We start from the raw sequence: 21,058 nt of genomic DNA, 5'->3' as shown, positions 1-21,058 counted from the left end.
TTAATCTGGATGTTCCTCGGCACCTTTCTCCTGCTGTCCGTCTGTCAGGAGCGATGGATCACTTCCAAACCACGGAGGCTGTTGCTCGCTCATTTTCACACAAAACGCTGACGTTTTCTCACACACGTCGGTGGGTTTTGTTTCTCCCCGTTCATGTTGTTGATACTTTCACTGTCCGAGAGGAAGAAATAAAGCAAAGACTGATACCTCCGCTGTTGTGATTGTTATCAGAGGTGTAGAAAGGGGGAAATTAGGTATTTTGCAATAGAAAAATGTATATATATATATATATATATATATATATATATATATATATACATATATATGTGTATATATATATATACACATATACATATATACATAAATATTATTTGGGAATAAAATATGTACATATACAAATATATATTATTATTACATGTATGTAATGTACAGTCACTAACTGTGAAGTGTGAAAACTGTCTTGTTTTCCCTCTGCATGAATATATGACATGTTATATATATGTTATATGACCACAATGTGGCGCCATTATAATGATATGTTTGATTTGGGCTGTTTATGTATATGTTTTTTTTTCTTTCTCCAAGTCAGTGGTTGCAATAATTCTTTACATTTTAAATATGTAATGATGAATCCAAATTTACCTTAAAAGAGTCATGAAACAATTTGATGATAATTGTTTTTCTCTTACTTATATGGCACATCTAACAAAGGCAACTATTTAGACATCCAGTTATTTTACTTCACAATATTTATCTTCACTGGTTGACACAAATTTATAGATAAATAACTCAAAATCGGTGCGATGACGTCAAGATTGAAGTATTCCAGCATCTTTTAATTAACTTAAAATCCAGCAAGTGTAAAATAATTTAAATACAATAACACATCAAATTGAGAATAATGAGTCAAACAGAAACAGCTAAAAATGGCGGAAGAAAAAAAAAAGAAGCTAATAATTATAACAAAGAGACAAGAGTAAGTCTGAGGACCTCGGCTCTGCCAGCCAATAGGAATAGAGGAAGTATCGGGCCTCCATTCCTTTTCTGCTGCTAAACAATAAACGAAAACAAGCTACTACTGTGAAAGAAGAGAAGAAAACCCATTTCCTCTCTTTCTGGTGACCCAGAGACTCGGATCAGAGTGCTTCCTCAAACCAACGACTGCAGCCAGAAGCAATCCTGCAGATCTGTGAACACTCATCTCTCCTCCCCGCTGCTGAGGCAGCACCCGGCTTCAAGAGACTCCACCCGATAGCCACCGAGACGGGAGTCATCTGTGGCCTCTCCCGTTACGGACGGTGGAAAACTCTGCGCTGTATTATGGGATGCGTCTTCTGTCAGATGTCTGGCAAATAACAGAGGTGTCGACACACATAGAAAGCTTGTATCGTATTACCAATTTACATATATTCACCCCCAAATACACCTCAGCAACATGGGTGTGCTAGAAGCCTGATATATATATATATATATATATATATATATATATATATATATATATATATATATATATATATATATATACACATACACACACACACACACACACACACACACACACATATATACACACACAAGCAGCTGAGAAGCTCACGAAAGAGAGAAAAGTATTGGTGTGGTTCAAAAGGTTTTCCTTTGAATGAAATAATAATAATAATAACCATTTCTACCTCCAGCCAGGTAGCTAACGAGTCCGTGGACTCTGATTGGATGAGAGTACCAGATGCTCTCCCCCCACACGCGGTAATTAGTGGACTGTGGAGCTGAGTTCATTAGCTGCGTTTTAATGCCGCCGTGAGCTCCACAGCCCGTCATCTGTGCTCACGTCAGCAGGGGAACGTCTGAGTAACGAGGAGGAGGACGAGGTAAACAAAGCATTTGTTACATAATCATTAAACATCAAATCAACACGCAGCAAATGTGTACGCGTCACAGCGCGACGCGTAAGCATACAATTATCTTTACGGAAGATTCCCCCCCCCCCCCCCCCCAGATATTGATTTGTCATCACCCTCTGACTATGCCGGTAATTAATCCCTCCGCAACAGCAATACACATTTATTGTTACCGCCTGCACCAGTGTGTCCACACGGCAGAGGCCAAGAGGTAGACATCCCCATCTAGTGGGCCGGGGCTCTGGGTAATGATGGAGAGAAATGTTGCATAATCAATATGTTTAAATTGAGTTTAGAGCTTTATTATAGAATAACCAATCCTGCAAGTATTGAATTATGTGTTTTCAAATCAATCTTATGACACTTCCTGCTTAAAACTGGTAAATTTTCTTCAGTTTTCGATTAAAAAAAATATATATCTTGCGCCATTTTCCACATGATTTGTTGTTCTGCCATTTCATAAATTTGACATAATCCTACACCACTCTCAAGAAGGAGTCCTGGATCATGCGCTCCACCTCTTCGACCAACAGGGCGTAATCTGCCCGACATACGGCGTGCCCCGCCCTGCCTCTCTCCTCCAGGCATTTCATCACGCCTCCGTGCGCCGCGGGTGCGGACGCGGTCGACGCGAGCCGCCTCAGCTGCTCGACGGGGTCCTCTGGGATGTCTTGGATTCGCAGGGCCTCAAACACGGCGGGGGCGAACTTCCCGTAGTGGGCGGTGGCGCAAAGCACCACGGGGCACGAGCCGTCCTGCAGCCTGTCGGCCACCACTTTGGCCACGGCGGTGTGCGGGTCCATGAGGTAGCCCGTCTGCGCGTGGACCCTCTGGACGGCGGCCAGGCAGTCGCCTTCAGAACACCAGCCGGCCAGCACCTCCTGCTGCATCCGGCGGAGGAGCGGCTCGGCAACCCGGAAGTGCTGCCGCGCGTCCAAGCGCGTGAACAGCTCCCCGACGAGGCGGCCGTCTCCGTCCGAGACGTGGTGGACGAACCTCTCGAGGTTGGAGGATTTCAGGATGTCGATAGCCGGGGAACGGGAGGGCGTCAGGGGCCGCCCCCGCAGATCGTACTCGCCCGTGGCGAAGAAGTCCGCGAGGACGCGGTTGTGGTTGGACGCGCAGATGACTTTTCTTATCGGGACGCCCATCTGCTTGGCGTACACGGCTGACATGGCGTTGCCGAAGTTCCCCGAGGGGATGCAAACGTCAACGGGCTCCCCGAACGTGATGACGCCGTCTCTACATAGATCCAGATAGGCGGAGGAATGGTACACCACCTGCAAGAGGAGGAAAAGGGAACCAAAACTCAATAATAAATTATTGCCCGGGGCAAGTATGTCATCCAACCGGTGACTTGGTGTTCACAGTGCGTCCACCGACTGAACTAAACTACCACATGAATAGGGTTACAAAGGGGCGTAAAGTTTCCACGGGAATTAAAAAAAAAAAAAAAAATGTGCCTAAGTTGTTTTGCAAGAGCATATAACAGGGAACTTAAATGTAGTTGAGAACAAGACTATGCACGCCTAGCTCAGCTGGACCCTGAATGCAGCTGGTTGGGAACATTGTCGGCCAGAAACATAAACATAAAACGTTCTGTTGTTTTTGAACGTCTTTGTCATCAGTGTTGCGTCTGAACGTTTCAGCCCTATGTCCGGCAAGTGTGAGAGCGCCGAGTGGCGTAGAGGCCAAGAGCGGTATTGCAGACAGATAGAGATTTCAGTTATAGCTCGCAACATATTGAAATAACTGATCTAGTTCATTTTTTGTGAACTTAGTTCAAAATGTTGAATTATGAACTATGAACTGAACTAGTTCATTTTAAAATGTGTGAACTATGAACTGAACTAGTTCATGTAGAAAGTGAACTTTCCCAACACTGTTTGTCATATAGCATATTGATTACTTGGTAAACTGAAGCCATGTTCATTTTAATACCAAGTTTATTTGTATACAGTAGACTAACTTTTTACAGCAGTGAGGAGGACGTTGATGAGGTCCAGGAAGAAAACATTTACACCTGAAAGGATTCAGGGAAAAACACCCCAAAAACAATGGGGGTTGTGGGTTGGTGATCATAGGGAATACACCTTTTTTATTCAACGTTTGTTTTTTTGTTGTTCGATGAAAGAATAAAGTTCTACTCACAAAATGTCAAAAAAGTCATTTTTAAAAGTTGTATTATAAATGTTTGCATGCATGTCTGCTTATGACAAGGTAAATACAGTTAAATTACCCCCAAATTCCCAGTTTATTCCTGTTAACTCCCGTTAATTCCCGTATATTCCCGTTAATAGTTTCCAACTTTGAATATTCACAGAATTTTGCAACCCTACACATGAACGATAACATCATCTTGAATTACCACCGAGCTCCTCAGCGATCAACCCACCTGCGGCAGCAGCCTCGCCCAGTTGATGGAGTTGGCGGTGCTGAGGACCGTGCCGTACTCTACGGCGAGGTGCCCGGTCAGCCCCGACTCTCCGAACATCCTCTTCACGCTTCTCTGACAGAAGTCAAAGTCGGACCGCACGCCGACGGCCCTGGCGTTGCCATCCTCGTGGCCCGTCATCTGGAGCTTCTGGGTCTCGCTCACGCCTTCCTCCGGGAAGAACACCAGCACCCCGGTCCTGTCGGCGCCGGCGCCGAGGCCGCCGAAGCCGTCGAGCACCGCGCTTCCCGTGTCCCCGGAGGTGGCCACCAGGACGAGGTAGTTGCACATCTGCGGGAGGCAGTGGGCGAAGAGCTGGGGCATCAGCTGCAAGGCGAGGTCTTTAAATGAGGCGGTGGGGCCGTGAAAAAGCTCCTGGACGTACTGGTTGCGGTCGAGGTGCTTCACCGGTGCTACCGCCTCACTGGAGAAGTTGGACCCGTACGCCTTGAAGATCATTGTTCTCAGGTCCAACGCGGAGACATCCGACGGGTGGATGCACTTTTCCAGGAGCACCAAGGCTCGTTCTGGGTACGACATGTCAACCAGTCTCAGCCACTCACGAGCTTCCATGTTCGGGAAGCCTCTTTTGGGAACGTAGAGGCCTCCGTCCGTGGCGAGACCCTCGATTACCACGTCACTGAAGTGCGTCTTCGGATCGGAAGATGCCACGCCGGCACTCCTGGTGGACACGAAGGTGTCCGCGGCGCGGTCGCGATATCTCTCGACGGCGTCCAGCACCCTCTCCGCCACTTCCTCCGCCGCGGCCCCTCTTCCGCACAGCACCCGCACGTCAAGCCACTTCTCGTAAAACGGTTTCCTGTGTCGCAGAATGTCCCTCATGGACTCCCCGGCCTCCTGGCCCACAATCCGGTTCACCTTCATCCCGGCGAGTCTCCGCATGATGTCCTCGCCGTCCACGTCCAGGTAGACGACCACTCCGGACTCTTTGAGGCGACGCATCGCTGCAGCGTGGAGGGGGTTCGAGCCCGTGAGGGAAACGACACACCCGGAGGCAGAGAAGCCGCACAGGGCCTGGCCCTCTTCCTCCAGGAAACACTCTCCGCCGACCGCCGACAGCTTGGCCGCCACGGGCATCTTCCACGCCGCCTCCAAGACGTCGTCGTCGACGTCAATGAAGGGCAGACCCAGTCGGCGGGCCACTATCCTCCCCACTGTGGTCTTCCCTGCACCAGGAGCGCCCATGAGCAGGATGTTCTTGTCCCCCAGCAAGGAGGCCTTTGTAGAGAGCCATGATTTAGACGTTGAGAGGGGACTCAGGTAGCATCTGACAGCTCTGAGGGCATTCAGCAAAGCCATTAAGGGGTCAGCGTCCTGTTAACAAAAGGGACATTTAAAATGCAGTGACACTTTATTTTATATTACAAATCTTGTATTCTGCAGAGCAGCCACCTCGTGTTTTCAACATGTGCTGCACGCGTAGCCTGTGTGAAAGTAGCGCAAGTTAGCTGCCACAACTTTTTGCACGTGTTTTGCAGCCACGGCAGTAGTGACACGTGACACTCACGCGCGACGCTGCGTCTCCGTACTTCACACGTGCCGACGAATGTTTTGAGTTGAGTTAATGAGCACGCTCGGCGCCGTAACGGGAACACGGCGCAGTCTGGTGCCACCACTGTGAGGCACGAACATCTACGGTCACCCCGGAGGGACAAAATGCATTTAAGTCGAAGGCGCACCAGAAGAAGTTGCGTAACTCAAAAATGTATTAAAAAAATACTGGGTACCCCAAAACCCAAGACGCAGTCCGTGTACTTTACATACACACTCGAATTAAATAATTAAAATTATTTATTTATTACTTTTACTGTCCGGAAATGCAACGTACTCTCCCCGCAGTTGCCCAGCAACCAGCCCCGCAGAGCGCTCTCATACATAAACAAACCCCAAACCCCAAAGGCCGTTCAGGTGAACTTAAACATGTCTGGAGTCGTGTTTCCACCAGAGAGCGTCCACAATTTTATGATCCCGAAAGAAGAGGTTCACACTCAAACCTCGCAAAGGTAATATTATATATGGCATGTAAATAAAGTAAGTAAATAAAAGGAATAGGTGGATATCTGTATGAAAAGTGCCCTGATATCACTTGTGTGGTGATTTGTGGCACAGGGTAAATAAAATGTACACGTCATTTAAATGTATTTATTCATTTCTCCGTCGTCTGAAGGTACATGTCCAAGTATCGCCCGACGGTTGTTCTTGAGAACAAGTCAGCCAAGGATGCGATGAGGACGATGGGGCCGGCGAAGGTAGAGGTGCCATCCCCAGAGAGGTACCTCAAGAAGCATTGCAAAGAGGACAAACTAGAAAGTGAGTGCTCCTGTCGGCTGTTTTTTGTCGGCTGTTCAGGTTCTGTCGTCTTAACTTCACGTCCCGCGTGCGCTTTTCAGAAACGCCGTCTCCCAAAGACGTCCGTCACGCCTGCGCCGTGAAGAAACCAGCGGTGCCCGTGAAGACGGACAACCCACCGATGGGCCTCCACACCAAGAGAGACTTCACGAGGACGGCCACGGCGGTGCCGATGAGGCCCCGGCCCGCCTGTGTGGACGCCCGGAACGGACATAAGCAGCTCCTCGAAAACTCGGGACTCGTCCCCGAATACATCAAGAAGAAGGTTGTTTTTTTTTCTTCCTTTAGACCTAAAGAATAGTCCCCCTTTTTGTTTTCATTTTATAATAATAATAATCCATTTAATTTATATAGTGCTTTTCAAGATACTCAAAGACACTTTACATTATACACCGTAGACACAGGTACTTGGAGCAATGCAGGGTTAAGTGTCTTGCTCAAAGGACACATCGACTAGGGCGGGGATTGAACTGCCAACCCCTTGATTGAAAGACGGGCATGCTAACCACTGACCCATAGTCGCCCCACAAATATGACATCATCTTTCTGTTTGCAGCAATACGGAGAGGTACCCGAGTACCTGCAGCAGCGCAATGAAGAAGAGCGGAGAGCTCGGGAGAGGTATCACGACTGTGTGACACAACAGCGGCAGCAGGGAGCCATGAAACTCCTGTCGGAGGAGGAGCGGAGAGCCACGCTCGAGGTACCAAATCAGACACGGTTTTGGTTGTGATTGTGCACGCGAGGAACCCCCCCGCGAGGGCAGCATCACCACGCCGATTGTATTGTACTAGTGACGCGGTTTCACCACGCAGGGCCTGAAGAAGTCTTGGGACAAGCTGCACCGTGACTACCAGAGCCTCTCGTTGGTCACAGACACCCTGTCCAAGAAGGCCCGCAGGTGTCAACTGGAAGTGGAGCTGAACCGGCTGGAGGACGACATCAACCGCTTTGAGAGGTTCAAGACCATCTACATCTCCAGTAACTAAGACATGAAACACTGGAGTCAGTCAGCTGACTCTGAGAAATAAAAACATCTTTAAATCAAAAGATAAACGTGTCTTCACCTCTTTAATTTCTTTCTTTTCACCTTTCCGGCCTTCTCAATGGAATTTCTTGAAAAGAAGAACGACATTTTTTTTTAAATCAATTGAATTGAAACTGAATTAAAAATAAAGTACTGCGGCTAAATATTAGTTGTCACGTGTTTTTATTTGTGTTTCACATCCTCTGGCTTGTGGCCCGTCATCAGCCAGCGCATCACATGCGTCCGATTATCACGTTAATTCTCTACGACTGCGACGCAAATGACTGCAGCGTGATCCCTCGAGGGCGACTCCTTCCACTCCCTCTGCTTTGTCCCGTCCGGGGTCGCTGACAAGAAGGCATCACAACTGACAAGAAGGCATCACAACTGACAAGACGGCATCACAACTGACAAGAAGGCATCACAACTGACAAGAAGGCATCACAACTGACAAGACGGCATCACAACTGACAAGACGGCATCACAACTGACAAGACGGCATCACAACTGACAAGACGGCATCACAACTGACAAGAAGGCATCACAACTGACAAGAAGGCATCACAACTGACAAGACGGCATCACAACTGACAAGAAGGCATCACAACTGACAAGACGGCATCACAACTGACAAGAAGGCATCACAACTGACAAGAAGGCATCACAACTGACAAGACGGCATCACAACTGACAAGAAGGCATCACAACTGACAAGAAGGCATCACAACTGACAAGACGGCATCACAACTGACAAGACGGCATCACAACTGACAAGACGGCATCACAACTGACAAGAAGGCATCACAACTGACAAGAAGGCATCACAACCTTACAAGAAGGCATCACAACTGACAAGAAGGCATCACAACTGACAAGACAGCATCACAACTGACAAGAAGGCATCACAACTGACAAGAAGGCATCACAACCTTACAAGAAGGCATCACAACTGACAAGAAGGCATCACAACCTTACAAGAAGGCATCACAACTGACAAGAAGGCATCACAACTGACAAGAAGGCATCACAACTGTAAGTAACGTTCGGGGGAAATGTTAGTAAAGTGTAGTTCACATGACAGAATGTGACCTTTTAAATGATTGATTCTTCTTGTGAAGATGGAAAAGCTTCGGCAATATGTGGTCCAGTGTGTGTGTGTGTGTGTGTGTGTGTGTGTGTGTGTGTGCAGTGAGATGTTCCTGTGTGTGTCCACTGAAGGTCTCTCCTACTTGTTCACCACAACCGCAGATGGACAACGCCGGGATGAAGAGAGGAATCGTGGTATGTTCAGCACAGAGATGTTTATCATTTGTAGTTCTCTGAATGAATTCCTTGAAGATTAATTCAACAGGAAGCAGCTTTTCAAAGCACCTCCGAGCTTTTTATTTCCTCTAAACCCGGAGGAACGTAACGAGGCTGGAGTCAGTGATGGTAGGAATGACGGTTTAGTGTTTTGAGCTGAAAGGTGACCGACGCTATGGCCCAACGGTCCTTGCGCACATCTCCAATACTTCATATTCAATCTGTGTTTCCCTCATAACTTAACGACAAACAGATGTATTTGGGGGGGCTGAACGTCTCATTGGCTGCTGATACGGGTCTCATCCTCGCTCGTAATTCACTTTTTGAACTAGAATTTAATAGTTTAAAAATGCCTCTGCATGACTTCCTACAGCAAAATCTGCTTAAATTAAGAAAAAGCACCAGTAACCGCCACGATTACGCCAATTGGAACTCCACCAACGGGGTTTTTTTCTCCTTCAAATGTGACTGTGTACTAACAGTCAGCCGTCTGTCCCAGATAGAAGACGACTGGCCGGGACACCGTCTGGACCTGTTCACGTACCCTGAACACTACCGTGAAGACGTAGACAGTGTTTACATACCACACGGGGTCATCATGGACAGGTAAACACACAACACACACACACACACACACACACAACACACACACACACGAACCTGCAGAGGGGTTCCGTTTCCATGTGTGTGTTGGTTTTTCCTTGCAGGGTGGAGCGTCTGGCCCGCTACGTCACGGAGGACTTCGGGGACTGCATCACGGTGCTGTGCGTCTTGAAGGGGGGCTACAAGTTCTGTGCAGACCTGGTGGAGTTCATCGAGGTTCTCGGCCGCAACTCCGACAAGTATCTGGAGACCCGGGTGGAGTTCATCCGGCTGAAGAGCTACCTGGTAGGTGAACTGAAACACGACAACATGCACAGCAGGCTTTGGACTGTGCTCCCTTTTGTTGTTGTTGTGTATTCTTATTCTTATTTCATTTATTTCTGGGAGGTTGTTGCAGATCAAGATATCTGACCTGCAATGAAATATGACTGATCACATGAAGAGATATTTTTTATATTAGGACCTTTTGTTTTTCTCAAAATATTCCCCATCTTTTTCTCCCCTCATTTACTTTTGATTCTTACATTACATTTTTTATTTCATTAATTGAATTTATTTGTATTCCTATGGAACAGCGTGCTGAAATGATTAGTCAATGTTTTGGTTTGTCAATCCACAGAAATTTAACTGACATAATCAATAATAATATTTTTTGAGAATTTCCTCCTATTCTAAGTTTTCTAGCTTTGACGGAAGGAGAAAAATAAAGCAATTTTGTGACGTTAAATTAGGTACGTTTTATAGATAAAAGTGATAACAGATTTATAAAATAATCCTCACTTACAGTCCCAACGTCCACCCACCACCAGTGACACACCTTTCCACGTTATAACGTCCCACAAGCGTAGCGTCTGACTTCCGCCGCTAGATGTCGCTGTTGCTCGTGTTTGGAGCGCGTTCACGCGGGGCGCCTCGAGGCCGGCGGGTGGTGGAGCCTCTGCAGAGCTCACTGCCCCCGGCTGCGTGACCCCGTCTAACACCTGGAATGCATGAAGCCGGTAATGACGTCGTGATGTTTACCATGATGGCCACTTGTTACTCTTCAGTGCATTTTGGAGGACATCCAAAGTGATGTGATTTACATTTTCTCCGCATGTGGTCACATTCCTTCTCTCCATGCAGGATCCACGGTTTCTGTTGTGAGAGTTCACTGAAGTATTTCATTTAATTATGGATATCATTTATGGACATTTGGACATTTAAACCACACTTTTTATAATGTCCCAAGCTTAAAGGCAGCCGGTGTGATATTTCTACCACACGACTAAACATATAGCTGCGTACATCAGTTGACAGGGCTTCATAACGACAAGTTTCAATGAATTAATTTCAATGCAACTTTATTAATAATCCCCGTCGGGACGGTTGTTTGCCTCAGCTTGCCGCCCAGATCGACAGATACAAACAAAATACTTAAATAGAAGAAGAAAAAAGAAGGGGAAAAAAACTGTTACTCACAAAACATTATGTTTTAATGGTAATAAATGGTAATAAATACATTAATATGAAAAAAACCATCCCTAAAGAGGAGTGAGGCTGTAAATAAACGCATAAAAAGCATCTCAATGCATCGTAATAACATGTTGTCAACAACAACAGTGGTCAGTGTCTGACTGGTGGCACTGGGGGTCAATCTACCGGCTCACAGAGTCATGTGACCCCCGCCCCCCTGTCCATGTCACCTCCTACCCAAAGTGATGCATCTGTAGCTTCAAAGCCGCTGCCCTTCAAAGCGTTTCGCTCCCCACAGGAACCGAGGGAGAGAGTCTGCCTTTGTTGATGTTCAGGATGATACTTTACGCTCATCATAACTCATAACCTTTGGAGCGTTTTCTGTCTCGCAGTCGACCTGCAGACATGTCTTACATGTCCTTGATAAGAACGCACAGCACGCCGGACCGCTCAGTTTGTGTCCACAGACTGATGAGGAAGGATAATTGATTTAATAAATGTTGTTTGTCTCCCCAGAACGACCAATCGACCGAGGAGCTGCACATCATAGGAAGCCGAGATCTGTCTTTCGTGCGTGGGAAGGTGCGTTTGAATACATTTCCCACTTGGTATCTCTTGTCATTTTGAATGAATGAAACCGACGAGCCGTCTGCTCGTGTTAAAGATGCATTTCGTGGTTAAAAAGGTCAATGGGAGTAAAAAAAACGGACCTTTTACACCTGTCAATCTGCTCCGTGACCACGGCAACGTCTTACTCCAGGTGGTTACTACGGCAATCTGAGTATTTATGTTTACATGTGCAGCTTTATTGCTGCGTGAAGCTCAGGGCACCTTTGACCTTTCATGACCGTGACCTTGGTCGTACGCTGCCCGGAGGCCCGTTGTCATACAGCTGAGGTCAGCACTTTTACACTCTAAAACTGTTACCTGAACCCGAGACAAAGTAAATACATCGCACCCATCTTTGACTTTATCCCATCTTCGGCTCTTTTTTTTTTTTAGATTTAGCGAAAGGAGTCGCATAAAGCCAGATATCAGGGGCTCCTAGGAGAACTATAAACACTTTACACACTCAAATAACTTCCAAAGCAGCTCTCTGGCGGCGAAGTGTGTCGGCTTATGTGTGAGCGCTCAGGTGTAGATCGGGGGGGGGGGCGTTGGCCCGGGGCGCCGTCATTCTCTCCGACCGCTCGACCCCCGTACCAGAGGCCTCGCTCCAGCGGCCTCACAAAGAGCCCCATACAGCCGGCCGAGGGAACAAGGAGTCATTTGAAGCCCCGCGGCGAGGGGAAAGTGTGCAGATGTTGACCACTGGCTGAAGTGAGAGAATGTGTTTGTTGTAAAAAAAAAATAAAAAAAAAAAAGGCTCTGAAGATGCTGCCAACGGCGTTGCCGTGGAAACCGTCTGTCAGAAATGCGACTTCCCCGCAGAAACAAGCCAGCTTTTATTCATTGAACTGTGTCAAAACACCAAATGGTGATGTTTTACTGAATGTTTTTCTCTTTTTTTCCACATGTTGCCAAGAGTGTGCTCATTGTTGAGGTGAGCGACTCTTGTTTAGTTTGTTTAAGAAGAAGAAGTCTTGCATTTGTTAAATATTTAAAGTCACTTTCTGCACTTATTAATATGTGAAATATGCTCCGCGTGTGCTCACGACTTCTTTGTTAACGTTAATGTAGTAAAAAAAAACGGTAAAAACACGTTTTTTTCATCCGACACGCTGCATATTTTCTCTCCTCTCTCGAAGCATGCTGCACTCAAGATGTCTCCGTGTCTCCCGTCCCCCCCGTTTGTTTTCCCTTACCCTCAGGCCATCGTCGACACAGGAAAGACCATGAAGGCCCTGCTGAAGCACGTGGAGACCTTTGAACCCACGATGGTCAAGGTCGCAGGGTGAGGCCGTGTCCGGGGGGGGGGGACGCCGAGCGAGTGATGAAGCTGGAGAAGATATCTTCTCTTATCTGGTGTCCTGGTGCTGCTCCTGTGCAGATAAACATCTTTCCTGGCGCGCGTTGAAGGCTTTTTCCTCCTCTGCTGTGTGTGTAACGCTTCCCGAATGTCACAACACACAGTTGTAGGACTCTTGTGTTTCATGTGTTTCAGCCTGCTGGTGAAGAGGGTCCCGAACATGGCTGAAAACCTGACGGACTGTAAGTACACCTGGTCGTGGAGCCGTGCATTCCTCTATCGTTACACGTGCGTGGGCGTGGTGACGCTTCACTGCCATGTGCGCCGCAGTGAAGTGTGGTTCTGCACTCTGACATGTGTTCGGCATCATTTATGATCTGTAAATCCGGACATAAACGAGTGAAACGATGACAATGTGGACACAAGCAGCAGAGACGTTCCCCCATTGGGCTGCACGAGCTCTATTGAACTCCGCTCTAACTCGGTGAAACTCACGGTTAATCCCGAGCGAGCCGTGGAGCTTTGCTGCATTTCATTACGGTCTTAAATGTATGTTTTTTTTTTACACGTCATTCGAGCTTAAATAAACGTCCTGATTTTACACACGTCGTGATTCTCTTAAAAAAAATAAAAAATAAAAAACGTTTTGTGTTCCAGATGTTGGATTCGAAATCCCGAACCGCTTCGTCGTGGGTTACGCTCTGGACTACAACGAATACTTCCGCGACCTGAGCGTAAGTCGCCCGCCGCACACACACGTGACCTTCCGAAGAGCTGAGAGATGAAAGAGATGAAAGAGGCGGAGGGAGTGGAGGGGGTAAACACAGCGAAGGCCTGAAACCTAAACTCACCCAACAGGTAAACTGGGCCTGAGACTTTACACCCAGGAAAAGAAAAGGCAGCTCCACTCTATTAGCCCTGCGTGGATGGATCACCATCAAGTTGAATTCCTCCAATCCGTCCTGCAAAACTCACCATCATCCCGTCCGCCTCGGCTACGGGTGTCACGAATCCTCCAGGATTTGACGGAGTAAAAAGTGTCGATCTCGAAGATTTGTACGTGCATTGCGTATGTTTGTGTGTCCTTTTGCAAATGTTGGCATGCAAAACAACTATAGACGGACTCTCGCCATGCCCTCTTATTATTTTTATCAGCCCTTTCTTTCCCCTCGGTCCGTCTGGCCTTCCTGCCTCCGCCTCTGCTCCTCGGACCGTTTACACCCGTCTCACACCTCCAGGAGTGCGACCTCTATCCTCTTGTTTTCTTTGCTGCGCCCCCGCGACACGTTATTTCATGCCAGATTTCTCAGCCTGAAATTAGTAAGTGCAAACTTATGTGAACTTTTTTTTTTTTTTTTTTTTTTTTTTTTTTTTTACATCTGCAAAGACGTGGCCTCGAATTTACCTCTGACTCATGCGCAGCGCTGAGCCAGGGCCGACTCCCATAGCTGTGTGTGTGCGTGTGTGTGTAATGTATGTACTGTACAACTGTGTGTGTCCTGTCCATGTTTGAGGGGGTTGGTGTTCATTACGAAAGTTTGAAAAAGGGGGCTGTGGAATGTGGAGGTTAGGCTCTCATTATCGGGCAGAGCTAACGCTTACCCTCTTATCGGTCCTTATCCTCCAGAAGAAATATGAGTTGAACCCCCGGGATGCCCCCAGAGTTAGATTAATGTGTCATATCTTTGATTACCTCTCCTGCTTTTCAAATGATTGCAAGCTTCATCTTTTTCATATTGAGAACACGGAGATCTTAAACAAATATTTCTCCCTCTCGTCCGGAAAAATGTTTTGAAAAACATTCTCGTGAAGGTGAAATCTAAATTGACATTTTCTTCCTTCCTTTCAGCACATCTGCGTCATCAGCGAGACCGGCAAGGCGAAGTACAAGGTTTGAGAAGCGACGCGGAGTCAAGAATCATTCTGTTGTTGCTGTCGCTTTGTTTTTAATGTATGTAAATAAAAACATGTAAGTGCTTTGAATTGAAAGAACATCCTTCGGTCGAGAAGGCCTTTTTAAATAGCGTTTCTTTAAATAAACAACAACAAAAAAGTGATGTAATTGTTGCCCTCGTGCTCAATTCCTTTTATATTTTGTTGCACTTCAAAGCGACGGGTGAATGAAAGCAGGCCGGCCACCAGGAGAGCACTGTTGGTGACAGATGGAGAGAGCTTATGGACGTTTGTGCCCGGACGACGCCCACTCTGACTCATGGAAAACACACAGTGGGCGCAGCCGGCCGGCGTCTCCTCGCCACACTGTGTCTGCTTGTTCCCCGCTTTAATTAGCCCGGGCATTCGCTGGCGTCCGCCACCGAAATACAGGAGAGTTTGGTCAAACTGACACGCTCTGCTTTTACACCTCAAGCAGCAGTCGGCCATTAAAACGGGCATCTTTTTGGGGTAAATCGTGTATTTTATTTATTTTTAAATACGTCTCCGGGGGGAGAATGCTCACAGTAAAGGCTAGATACCATTATAACTACACACACACACACACACACACACACACACACACACATAGGTATTTTGTGTGTTCTGTTGCCATCTTTGGGACGACCAAGAGAGTCGATTGTGCGTGTCGACCAGCACACGCTTCACCTCACGAGCACTCGGGGAGTGTTGTCATGTGGCTATGCACTCGTGAGTCTTAATCACCTGAAACTCCAAACAGGAACGCACACACACACACACACACACACACACACACACACACACACACACACGTATTGTTATTCTTTAACAGCGTGAAGATTTCAGACGGTTTGTGATACGACATCCTCCGACCGGCAGCCGGAGGTGAAGGCCCCGCTCCGGCTCCACGGCCTGAGAAACGAGTCGCTGTTTGGATAACACGAGGAAAACAAAATAGGCGTTCCGGGAGGTTCGGAGCACTCGGATTCCTCGTCGTGCTTTTCCAAAATGCTCTCGGGGTTTCACGTCCGTAGCCGTAAACAACACCTTCACTAATGCATTTAGAGGAACCGGCTTTTATTACTTCACCTTGACCCCTGTGGTGTAGAGGAGTGAGATAAGCAAGACAGAAGAAACTCCACAAATTACACCACTTTTTTTTTTGGAGAGGGGGGGTTTGGGTGCTATCTGTGCAGCCTCGGGCCACAAAGGCGTCCATTGTGCCTCCGGCTGCAACCCCTGTGTGTCCTTATCATAAAACATCAGCACTTGGCGGTCGGTAGTGGTTAACTTATCCCCAGCACCGATGCCCCCCCACACACACACACACACACACACACACACACACAGTGCCCTGGGAACTCAGGAGGCCATTGTCTTTCACCTCCACGCGGGGTATTGGTGGACAAAAAGCCTCGCCGGCTTCACAGGCCGCAGCTTTGTCGCGCTCCGTCGGGGGAACTGAGGATGGGGGCCGACCGCAGAAAGTAGGCTGCAGGTAAACTGCGCTCGGGGCACAAAAGGAACAAAACGGGAATTGTACATTTGAATGGCAACACATTCATAGCGTTTGACATATGATGCCGGTGGTTAGAGACCGAGCTGAGAGATTTAGTTTCACATCAGCAGCACAGCAGATGGACCACGTGTACTCCAGAAACCTCATTTTACTGCTCTGCATTTAAAATTATACTAGTTTGACCTTTTTGGGAGAAGAAAAAAAGCGCAATTTGCTTGATTGCCAAGAGTTAGCTGAGAATGTGGCTAGCTTAGCTTAGCATAAAGACAGGACCCCTGCTAAGCTAACCGTCTTCTGGCTGTCTTTGGGGAACGTACTTGCTCTCTTGCTGAGACTTAAAGTTAGATGAGGACACCGATAAGGTAAATATGTAGCTGCAGCCAGCAGCCAGTTAGCTTAGCTTCACACAAGGAGTTGAAACGGAGAAATGGCTTTCCTGGCTCCGTCCAAAGGTAACATAATCCTGCCAGACTATTTTTTGGCCGGTGTCGTAACTTCCTGCAGTCCTACACTTCAGTTTTTTAGTTTTCAAGCTAACTGTTTCCCTCTGCTTTCTGCCTTCATGCTAGGCGAAGCTAACCACGTCTTAGCGGTTAGCTACGTATTGAACCGCTAAACACGAGACTAAGCGCATTTCCCAATTACTTCTCTCGGGATTAGACCTCGTCGGTGTCGACGCTCTATCGTTTTTTTAGACGTCACGTGCGCTTCTGCTGCATTCGCTGCAATATACATGAACCAGCCCTTCAATTAATACCTCCAATTTATTTTTAACCAGATTTCAGCTAGCAGATGCGAAAACAATTACATTCCCCGTTCGCAACTTAATAAATACCGTTTGACTGACGCATCTCGGTACGCAAATAGAAAGAACATCCTCTGCACTGTTCATTGTGTTCCAATTAGGGACGGGCTGGCTAGAGGGCTTGATGGATTGACTGCGGCTGGGTTTCATCCAGATCCCCTTATACAACCTGGAGAGGGGCGTGAACCTCATCCTCTTAAAACTCTCAACCGTCGTTCAAAGAATCCTTCGTGATTGAAATACATTTGGAGTGTTTCACGCCGCGCTGCAGAGTTATTCCCACCTGTCTTAATCCTGCCCGCCGCTGGTTTTGAACTTGGGCTTCACGTGACGTCCTAATCCAGCCAAACATCTCGCTGCCACGAAAGAGCTCGTAATCTCTCCTGTGCAACGACGTCTAAGTCACTCCGGCTCTGCAGCCACACATCGGGCATGAAGGAATTAGTCAATACAACACTTATAATAAATAAACATCTGGGTAGAAAACAGGGAAATAGAGTCACAAGCATGCTTCAGAAAGGCGGTGTGTATATTAGACAAGGTAACACAACAGCATGTTAAAGGTTAAAGTATACGGACGTGCATTCAGTCGTTATGGCAGATTACCGCACATTGATCTGAATCTCCTCACTTTGCCATTCATAAAAACAACGCTGCACTGCATCTGTGTCTCAGTGTTCTGCACACAGGAGAGTGAAGTAACACAAGTGGGCTATGTTTTTTTGGAAGGGGGGGGGGGGGGGGTGCTGGGGGGTGGAAGTACCACACAAAACAATCACTGTTGACTCATAAGCTGTAGAACCAGTAAAACGTTTTGTTTTTTATCGTGAATCATCGCGTATCATCGTGAATTTCTATGTAATGCAGAAATAATCAGATTGCGAGTTGTTTTTTTTTGTGGGAAAACATCATCCGCATGTTATATTAGCGATAGCATGGGGAACGTTTTTTTGGTTTTCTGCTGCACAATCACACTTTATGTGAAATCAGGATGTGTTTTTAATACAACACACATTGCATCAAATGAATATGAACCTTGTGTCTGTACCGTCACATAATGCAGAGTCCCACTTCCATCAGTTTAAGTTCTCCATTGTCTGGATGAGGGTGCACCAGCTCTTTAGACAATAGCTCCTCTCTGAAACCAGGGAAACCTCGCCACAGTGCGGGTCAAAAGAGTCCTATTGTCCTATCTTCTATTGTGCTGCCGGAGTAGCCTGCAAACAGAACACTGTCCGCCTTTGTCTTGGTCCGGATCAGCTGTGCGGACCCTTCTTTTTTTTTCATACTCTTGAGTCCCATGTGGCCGCCATGCCCTACATGTCACCATAATAAAGTTAAGCACACTGCTGTTACAGTTGATTATGGATGTGCAAATATGTCTCGCCCGCCTGAACGTTCAGGAAATAGGAGGGTTGTGCGTGTGTGTGTTGGTCCTCTGGGCTTCTGCTCGTCCCTCACAATGAACGTCCCTGTGATTTCATTTGAATGACAGAGTGTGGGAATAAAGTGTTTATCGGCTCACGGCAAGCTGATTATTTAAACGCATGCTGTGTGAGTGAAAAGTGTGTCTATTATGTTCCATTAGTGATAGAAGAAGTATTATGACACAAGTCATGCATTACAAATTGGACTCTAGCAAAAGTACAGAAGTGTTAAAAGCAAAAAATATTTAAAGTATCTGCAGAAAGTATTTCCTCTTATGGGAAGAACTACCAAATGATACAGGATAATGTCACAGCAGGAGCTTCAATCTGTATAATACATTTATATTGGAGTAAAAACACTATTATGATATGTACTATACACAAACTTTCAATCAGGGGCGTAAGAAGTATTCAGATATTTCAGTCAAAGTTAAGCATTTAAAAGAAACATCCTACTACATTACAAGTATGCCAGTACATAAGTAGTAGCAGTAATAGAAGAACCAAAAGAAAAAGTACACATTATGCAGAATAGAATCCATTTCAGTTATATTAGTATTGGATTATTACTAATGTCTAAATGGAGCTGATTGTAACTACTTTATTTTGAACGATGGACCACAGTTTCCAAGATAAAGATATGCTTTGTATCTGCAAAGTAAGATGTAACTAAAGCAATACAATAAATACATGTAGTGGAGTAGAAAGTACAATATTTCTATCTGAAGTGTAGTAGAGTTGCATGAAACTGTACTTAAGTACTTAGAGGAGATGAAGGTAGTATAGTTACTCTCCATTACTGCTGTAAATACAACACAAAAAAAACAAAGTTCCTACGAGCCAGTGATTAGCAGGCACCGGCTTCTCCTCTTCATTGAAGTAGTTATGTAACGACGCCTCCGATTGGCCCGCTTCAAAATTTCCAAATTTAATCCGCCCACCCGATTGGCCGAGGCCTTCGCAAAAAAGGGAGGGGTGTGTGTGTGTGTGTGTGTGTGTGTGTGTGTGTGCGAGGCAGAGGGGGCGGGGCCTCGGGCCGAGTAAGGGAGATTCGTCAACCCGGTGTCCAGACTGTCGCGCGGCCAACCGGGGACCACGTAGGAGGACATGTTGCTTTTTTTTTTTTTCTTGTTTATATTTCCACTATTTTAGCGGCGCGAGCGACGCTCGGAAACGATGGGAAATGAATGAAGACCGCGGGGCCGTTTTTCATCGGAGCCTCCCGGCGAAGAAATGCACATTGAAGGGCGTTCACCGTGGGTTTTTCCCCCCCGTGTTCTCCCCTAACAGGTAGCGAGGCTCAACGGTCCGCCAGCCCGAAAAGGAGACTGAATATCCCGCTTTGTAATCTCTTGACAGACCCTTTTATTTTTTTTTATTTTAAAAACCCGACCGAGGGATTTTTTTTATTTATTTTTTATTTAAATTTTTTATAACGAACACCCAACTCTTCTCAGGAACATGGACGTGTTTGGTTTTCGGAGTAGTTTTCTGAATTTCTAACAAGGTAACGTTAGGTTTCTTTTTTCTTCTTCTTCTTCTCGCAATTAACGTTATCACCATGGCAACAACCTGTCGTCCGCCTGCTGGACGTCAGTATTTGTCAACAGCTGCGGACGAGGGGAGTTTTCTTGCTTCCCAGCGTTTGGGGGGAAAGAAATACACACAAAAAAAATAAAGGTTGTTGTTGTTGTTGTTGTTGTTGTTGTTGTGTACGTGTGCCACGTCGGAAGAGCGTTTAGCATCATACTCCTGGCAGTTTATATTTAGCGTATGGCTTAATTCATGATGGCTGCATGTGCCGCAATCCTTTTAATGTGCACCCCTCTCCTCCACCTCCTCCTCCTCCACCTCCTCCACCAGAAAGACATGAATTCCGCTTTTATATGATGTGCACGTCTCGCCCTCCCCCCCCCCACCCCCCCACAAACACACACACGTGTGCCAATAATATCACAGAGGTGTCGCTCGTCAGACATGTTTATTATTATTATTATTATTATTATTATTATTATTATTTATTAATGTGTAATCTAGGGGTTGCAGTGAAAGAAAAGAAAAAAGCTTGACAATCCACCTGCCGTTTGAAATGCAGCCTCCATTGCACGAGCTGGATGTTCACCACCATTCTAGATGAAGCCCTGAAGTCATGCTGCACAATCTGAAAGAAAGCACCCTCATGTTCCTCTTTGGTCTCCTATATTTGTGTTCCTGATCAGTATTTAAGGTTTTAAAAGGGGCATTTAGATACTTATCATTTCTGCAGCATTCTTAATTATTATGAGTCCGGAAAGTTCGGCTGTCCTTGACCTGGCTCCTCCATACTTTTAAGGCTTTCGTGTGACATTTAGTGGCTGTAGTGTCTGAAAGCATTTTGGGTTCTCAGGGATCCTCTTCTTCA

At 46.5% G+C, this 21,058-nt stretch overlaps 4 protein-coding genes across 5 annotated transcripts in view; 3 read left to right on the top strand and 1 right to left on the bottom strand.

Moving 5' to 3' along the window:
* Nucleotides 1-1,986: 1,986 nt before the first annotated feature.
* Nucleotides 1,987-5,974, bottom strand: LOC117749557 (threonine synthase-like 1). 2 transcript variants are annotated; one of them, XM_034560178.1, is made up of 3 exons: nt 5,743-5,974; nt 4,291-5,664; nt 1,987-3,175 (listed from the first exon to the last, which is right to left on the bottom strand). In XM_034560178.1, exons 2-3 carry the CDS (start codon nt 5,647-5,649, stop codon nt 2,372-2,374), a joined length of 2,163 nt encoding a protein of 720 aa, XP_034416069.1. In that variant the 5' UTR covers nt 5,650-5,664; nt 5,743-5,974; the 3' UTR covers nt 1,987-2,371. The 2 variants fall into 2 exon arrangements, with proteins under 2 accessions (XP_034416069.1, XP_034416070.1); XM_034560179.1 differs by having other exon boundaries at nt 5,858-5,974.
* Nucleotides 5,975-6,244: 270 nt separating this feature from the next.
* enkur (enkurin, TRPC channel interacting protein) lies at nt 6,245-7,745 on the top strand. The gene is made up of 5 exons (XM_034560405.1): nt 6,245-6,353; nt 6,518-6,660; nt 6,741-6,964; nt 7,256-7,402; nt 7,515-7,745. The coding sequence occupies exons 1-5, from the start codon at nt 6,271-6,273 to the stop codon at nt 7,686-7,688; spliced, it is 771 nt and encodes a 256-aa protein (XP_034416296.1). The 5' UTR covers nt 6,245-6,270; the 3' UTR covers nt 7,689-7,745.
* Nucleotides 7,746-8,974: 1,229 nt separating this feature from the next.
* prtfdc1a (phosphoribosyl transferase domain containing 1a) lies at nt 8,975-14,889 on the top strand. Its single transcript, XM_034560299.1, has 9 exons — nt 8,975-9,007; nt 9,528-9,634; nt 9,736-9,940; nt 11,603-11,665; nt 12,609-12,626; nt 12,895-12,977; nt 13,188-13,234; nt 13,650-13,726; nt 14,842-14,889. Exons 1-9 carry the CDS (start codon nt 8,975-8,977, stop codon nt 14,887-14,889), a joined length of 681 nt encoding a protein of 226 aa, XP_034416190.1.
* A 4,833-nt stretch (nt 14,890-19,722) lies between these two features.
* The window catches only part of LOC117749642 (rho GTPase-activating protein 21), a 63,540-nt gene continuing 62,204 nt past the window's right edge, over nt 19,723-21,058 (top strand). Inside the window, exon 1 of the mRNA XM_034560315.1 lies at nt 19,723-20,164. The gene's annotated coding sequence lies outside the window, so the exon portion shown is untranslated. The remainder of the gene's footprint in view (nt 20,165-21,058) is intronic.

This window comes from Cyclopterus lumpus, chromosome 20 (genome assembly GCF_009769545.1).
Source record: "Cyclopterus lumpus isolate fCycLum1 chromosome 20, fCycLum1.pri, whole genome shotgun sequence".
Taxonomy (NCBI): domain Eukaryota; kingdom Metazoa; phylum Chordata; class Actinopteri; order Perciformes; family Cyclopteridae; genus Cyclopterus; species Cyclopterus lumpus.
The sequence above is the reverse complement of the archived record's forward strand: the minus strand, read 5'-3'. Positions and strand labels throughout refer to the sequence as shown.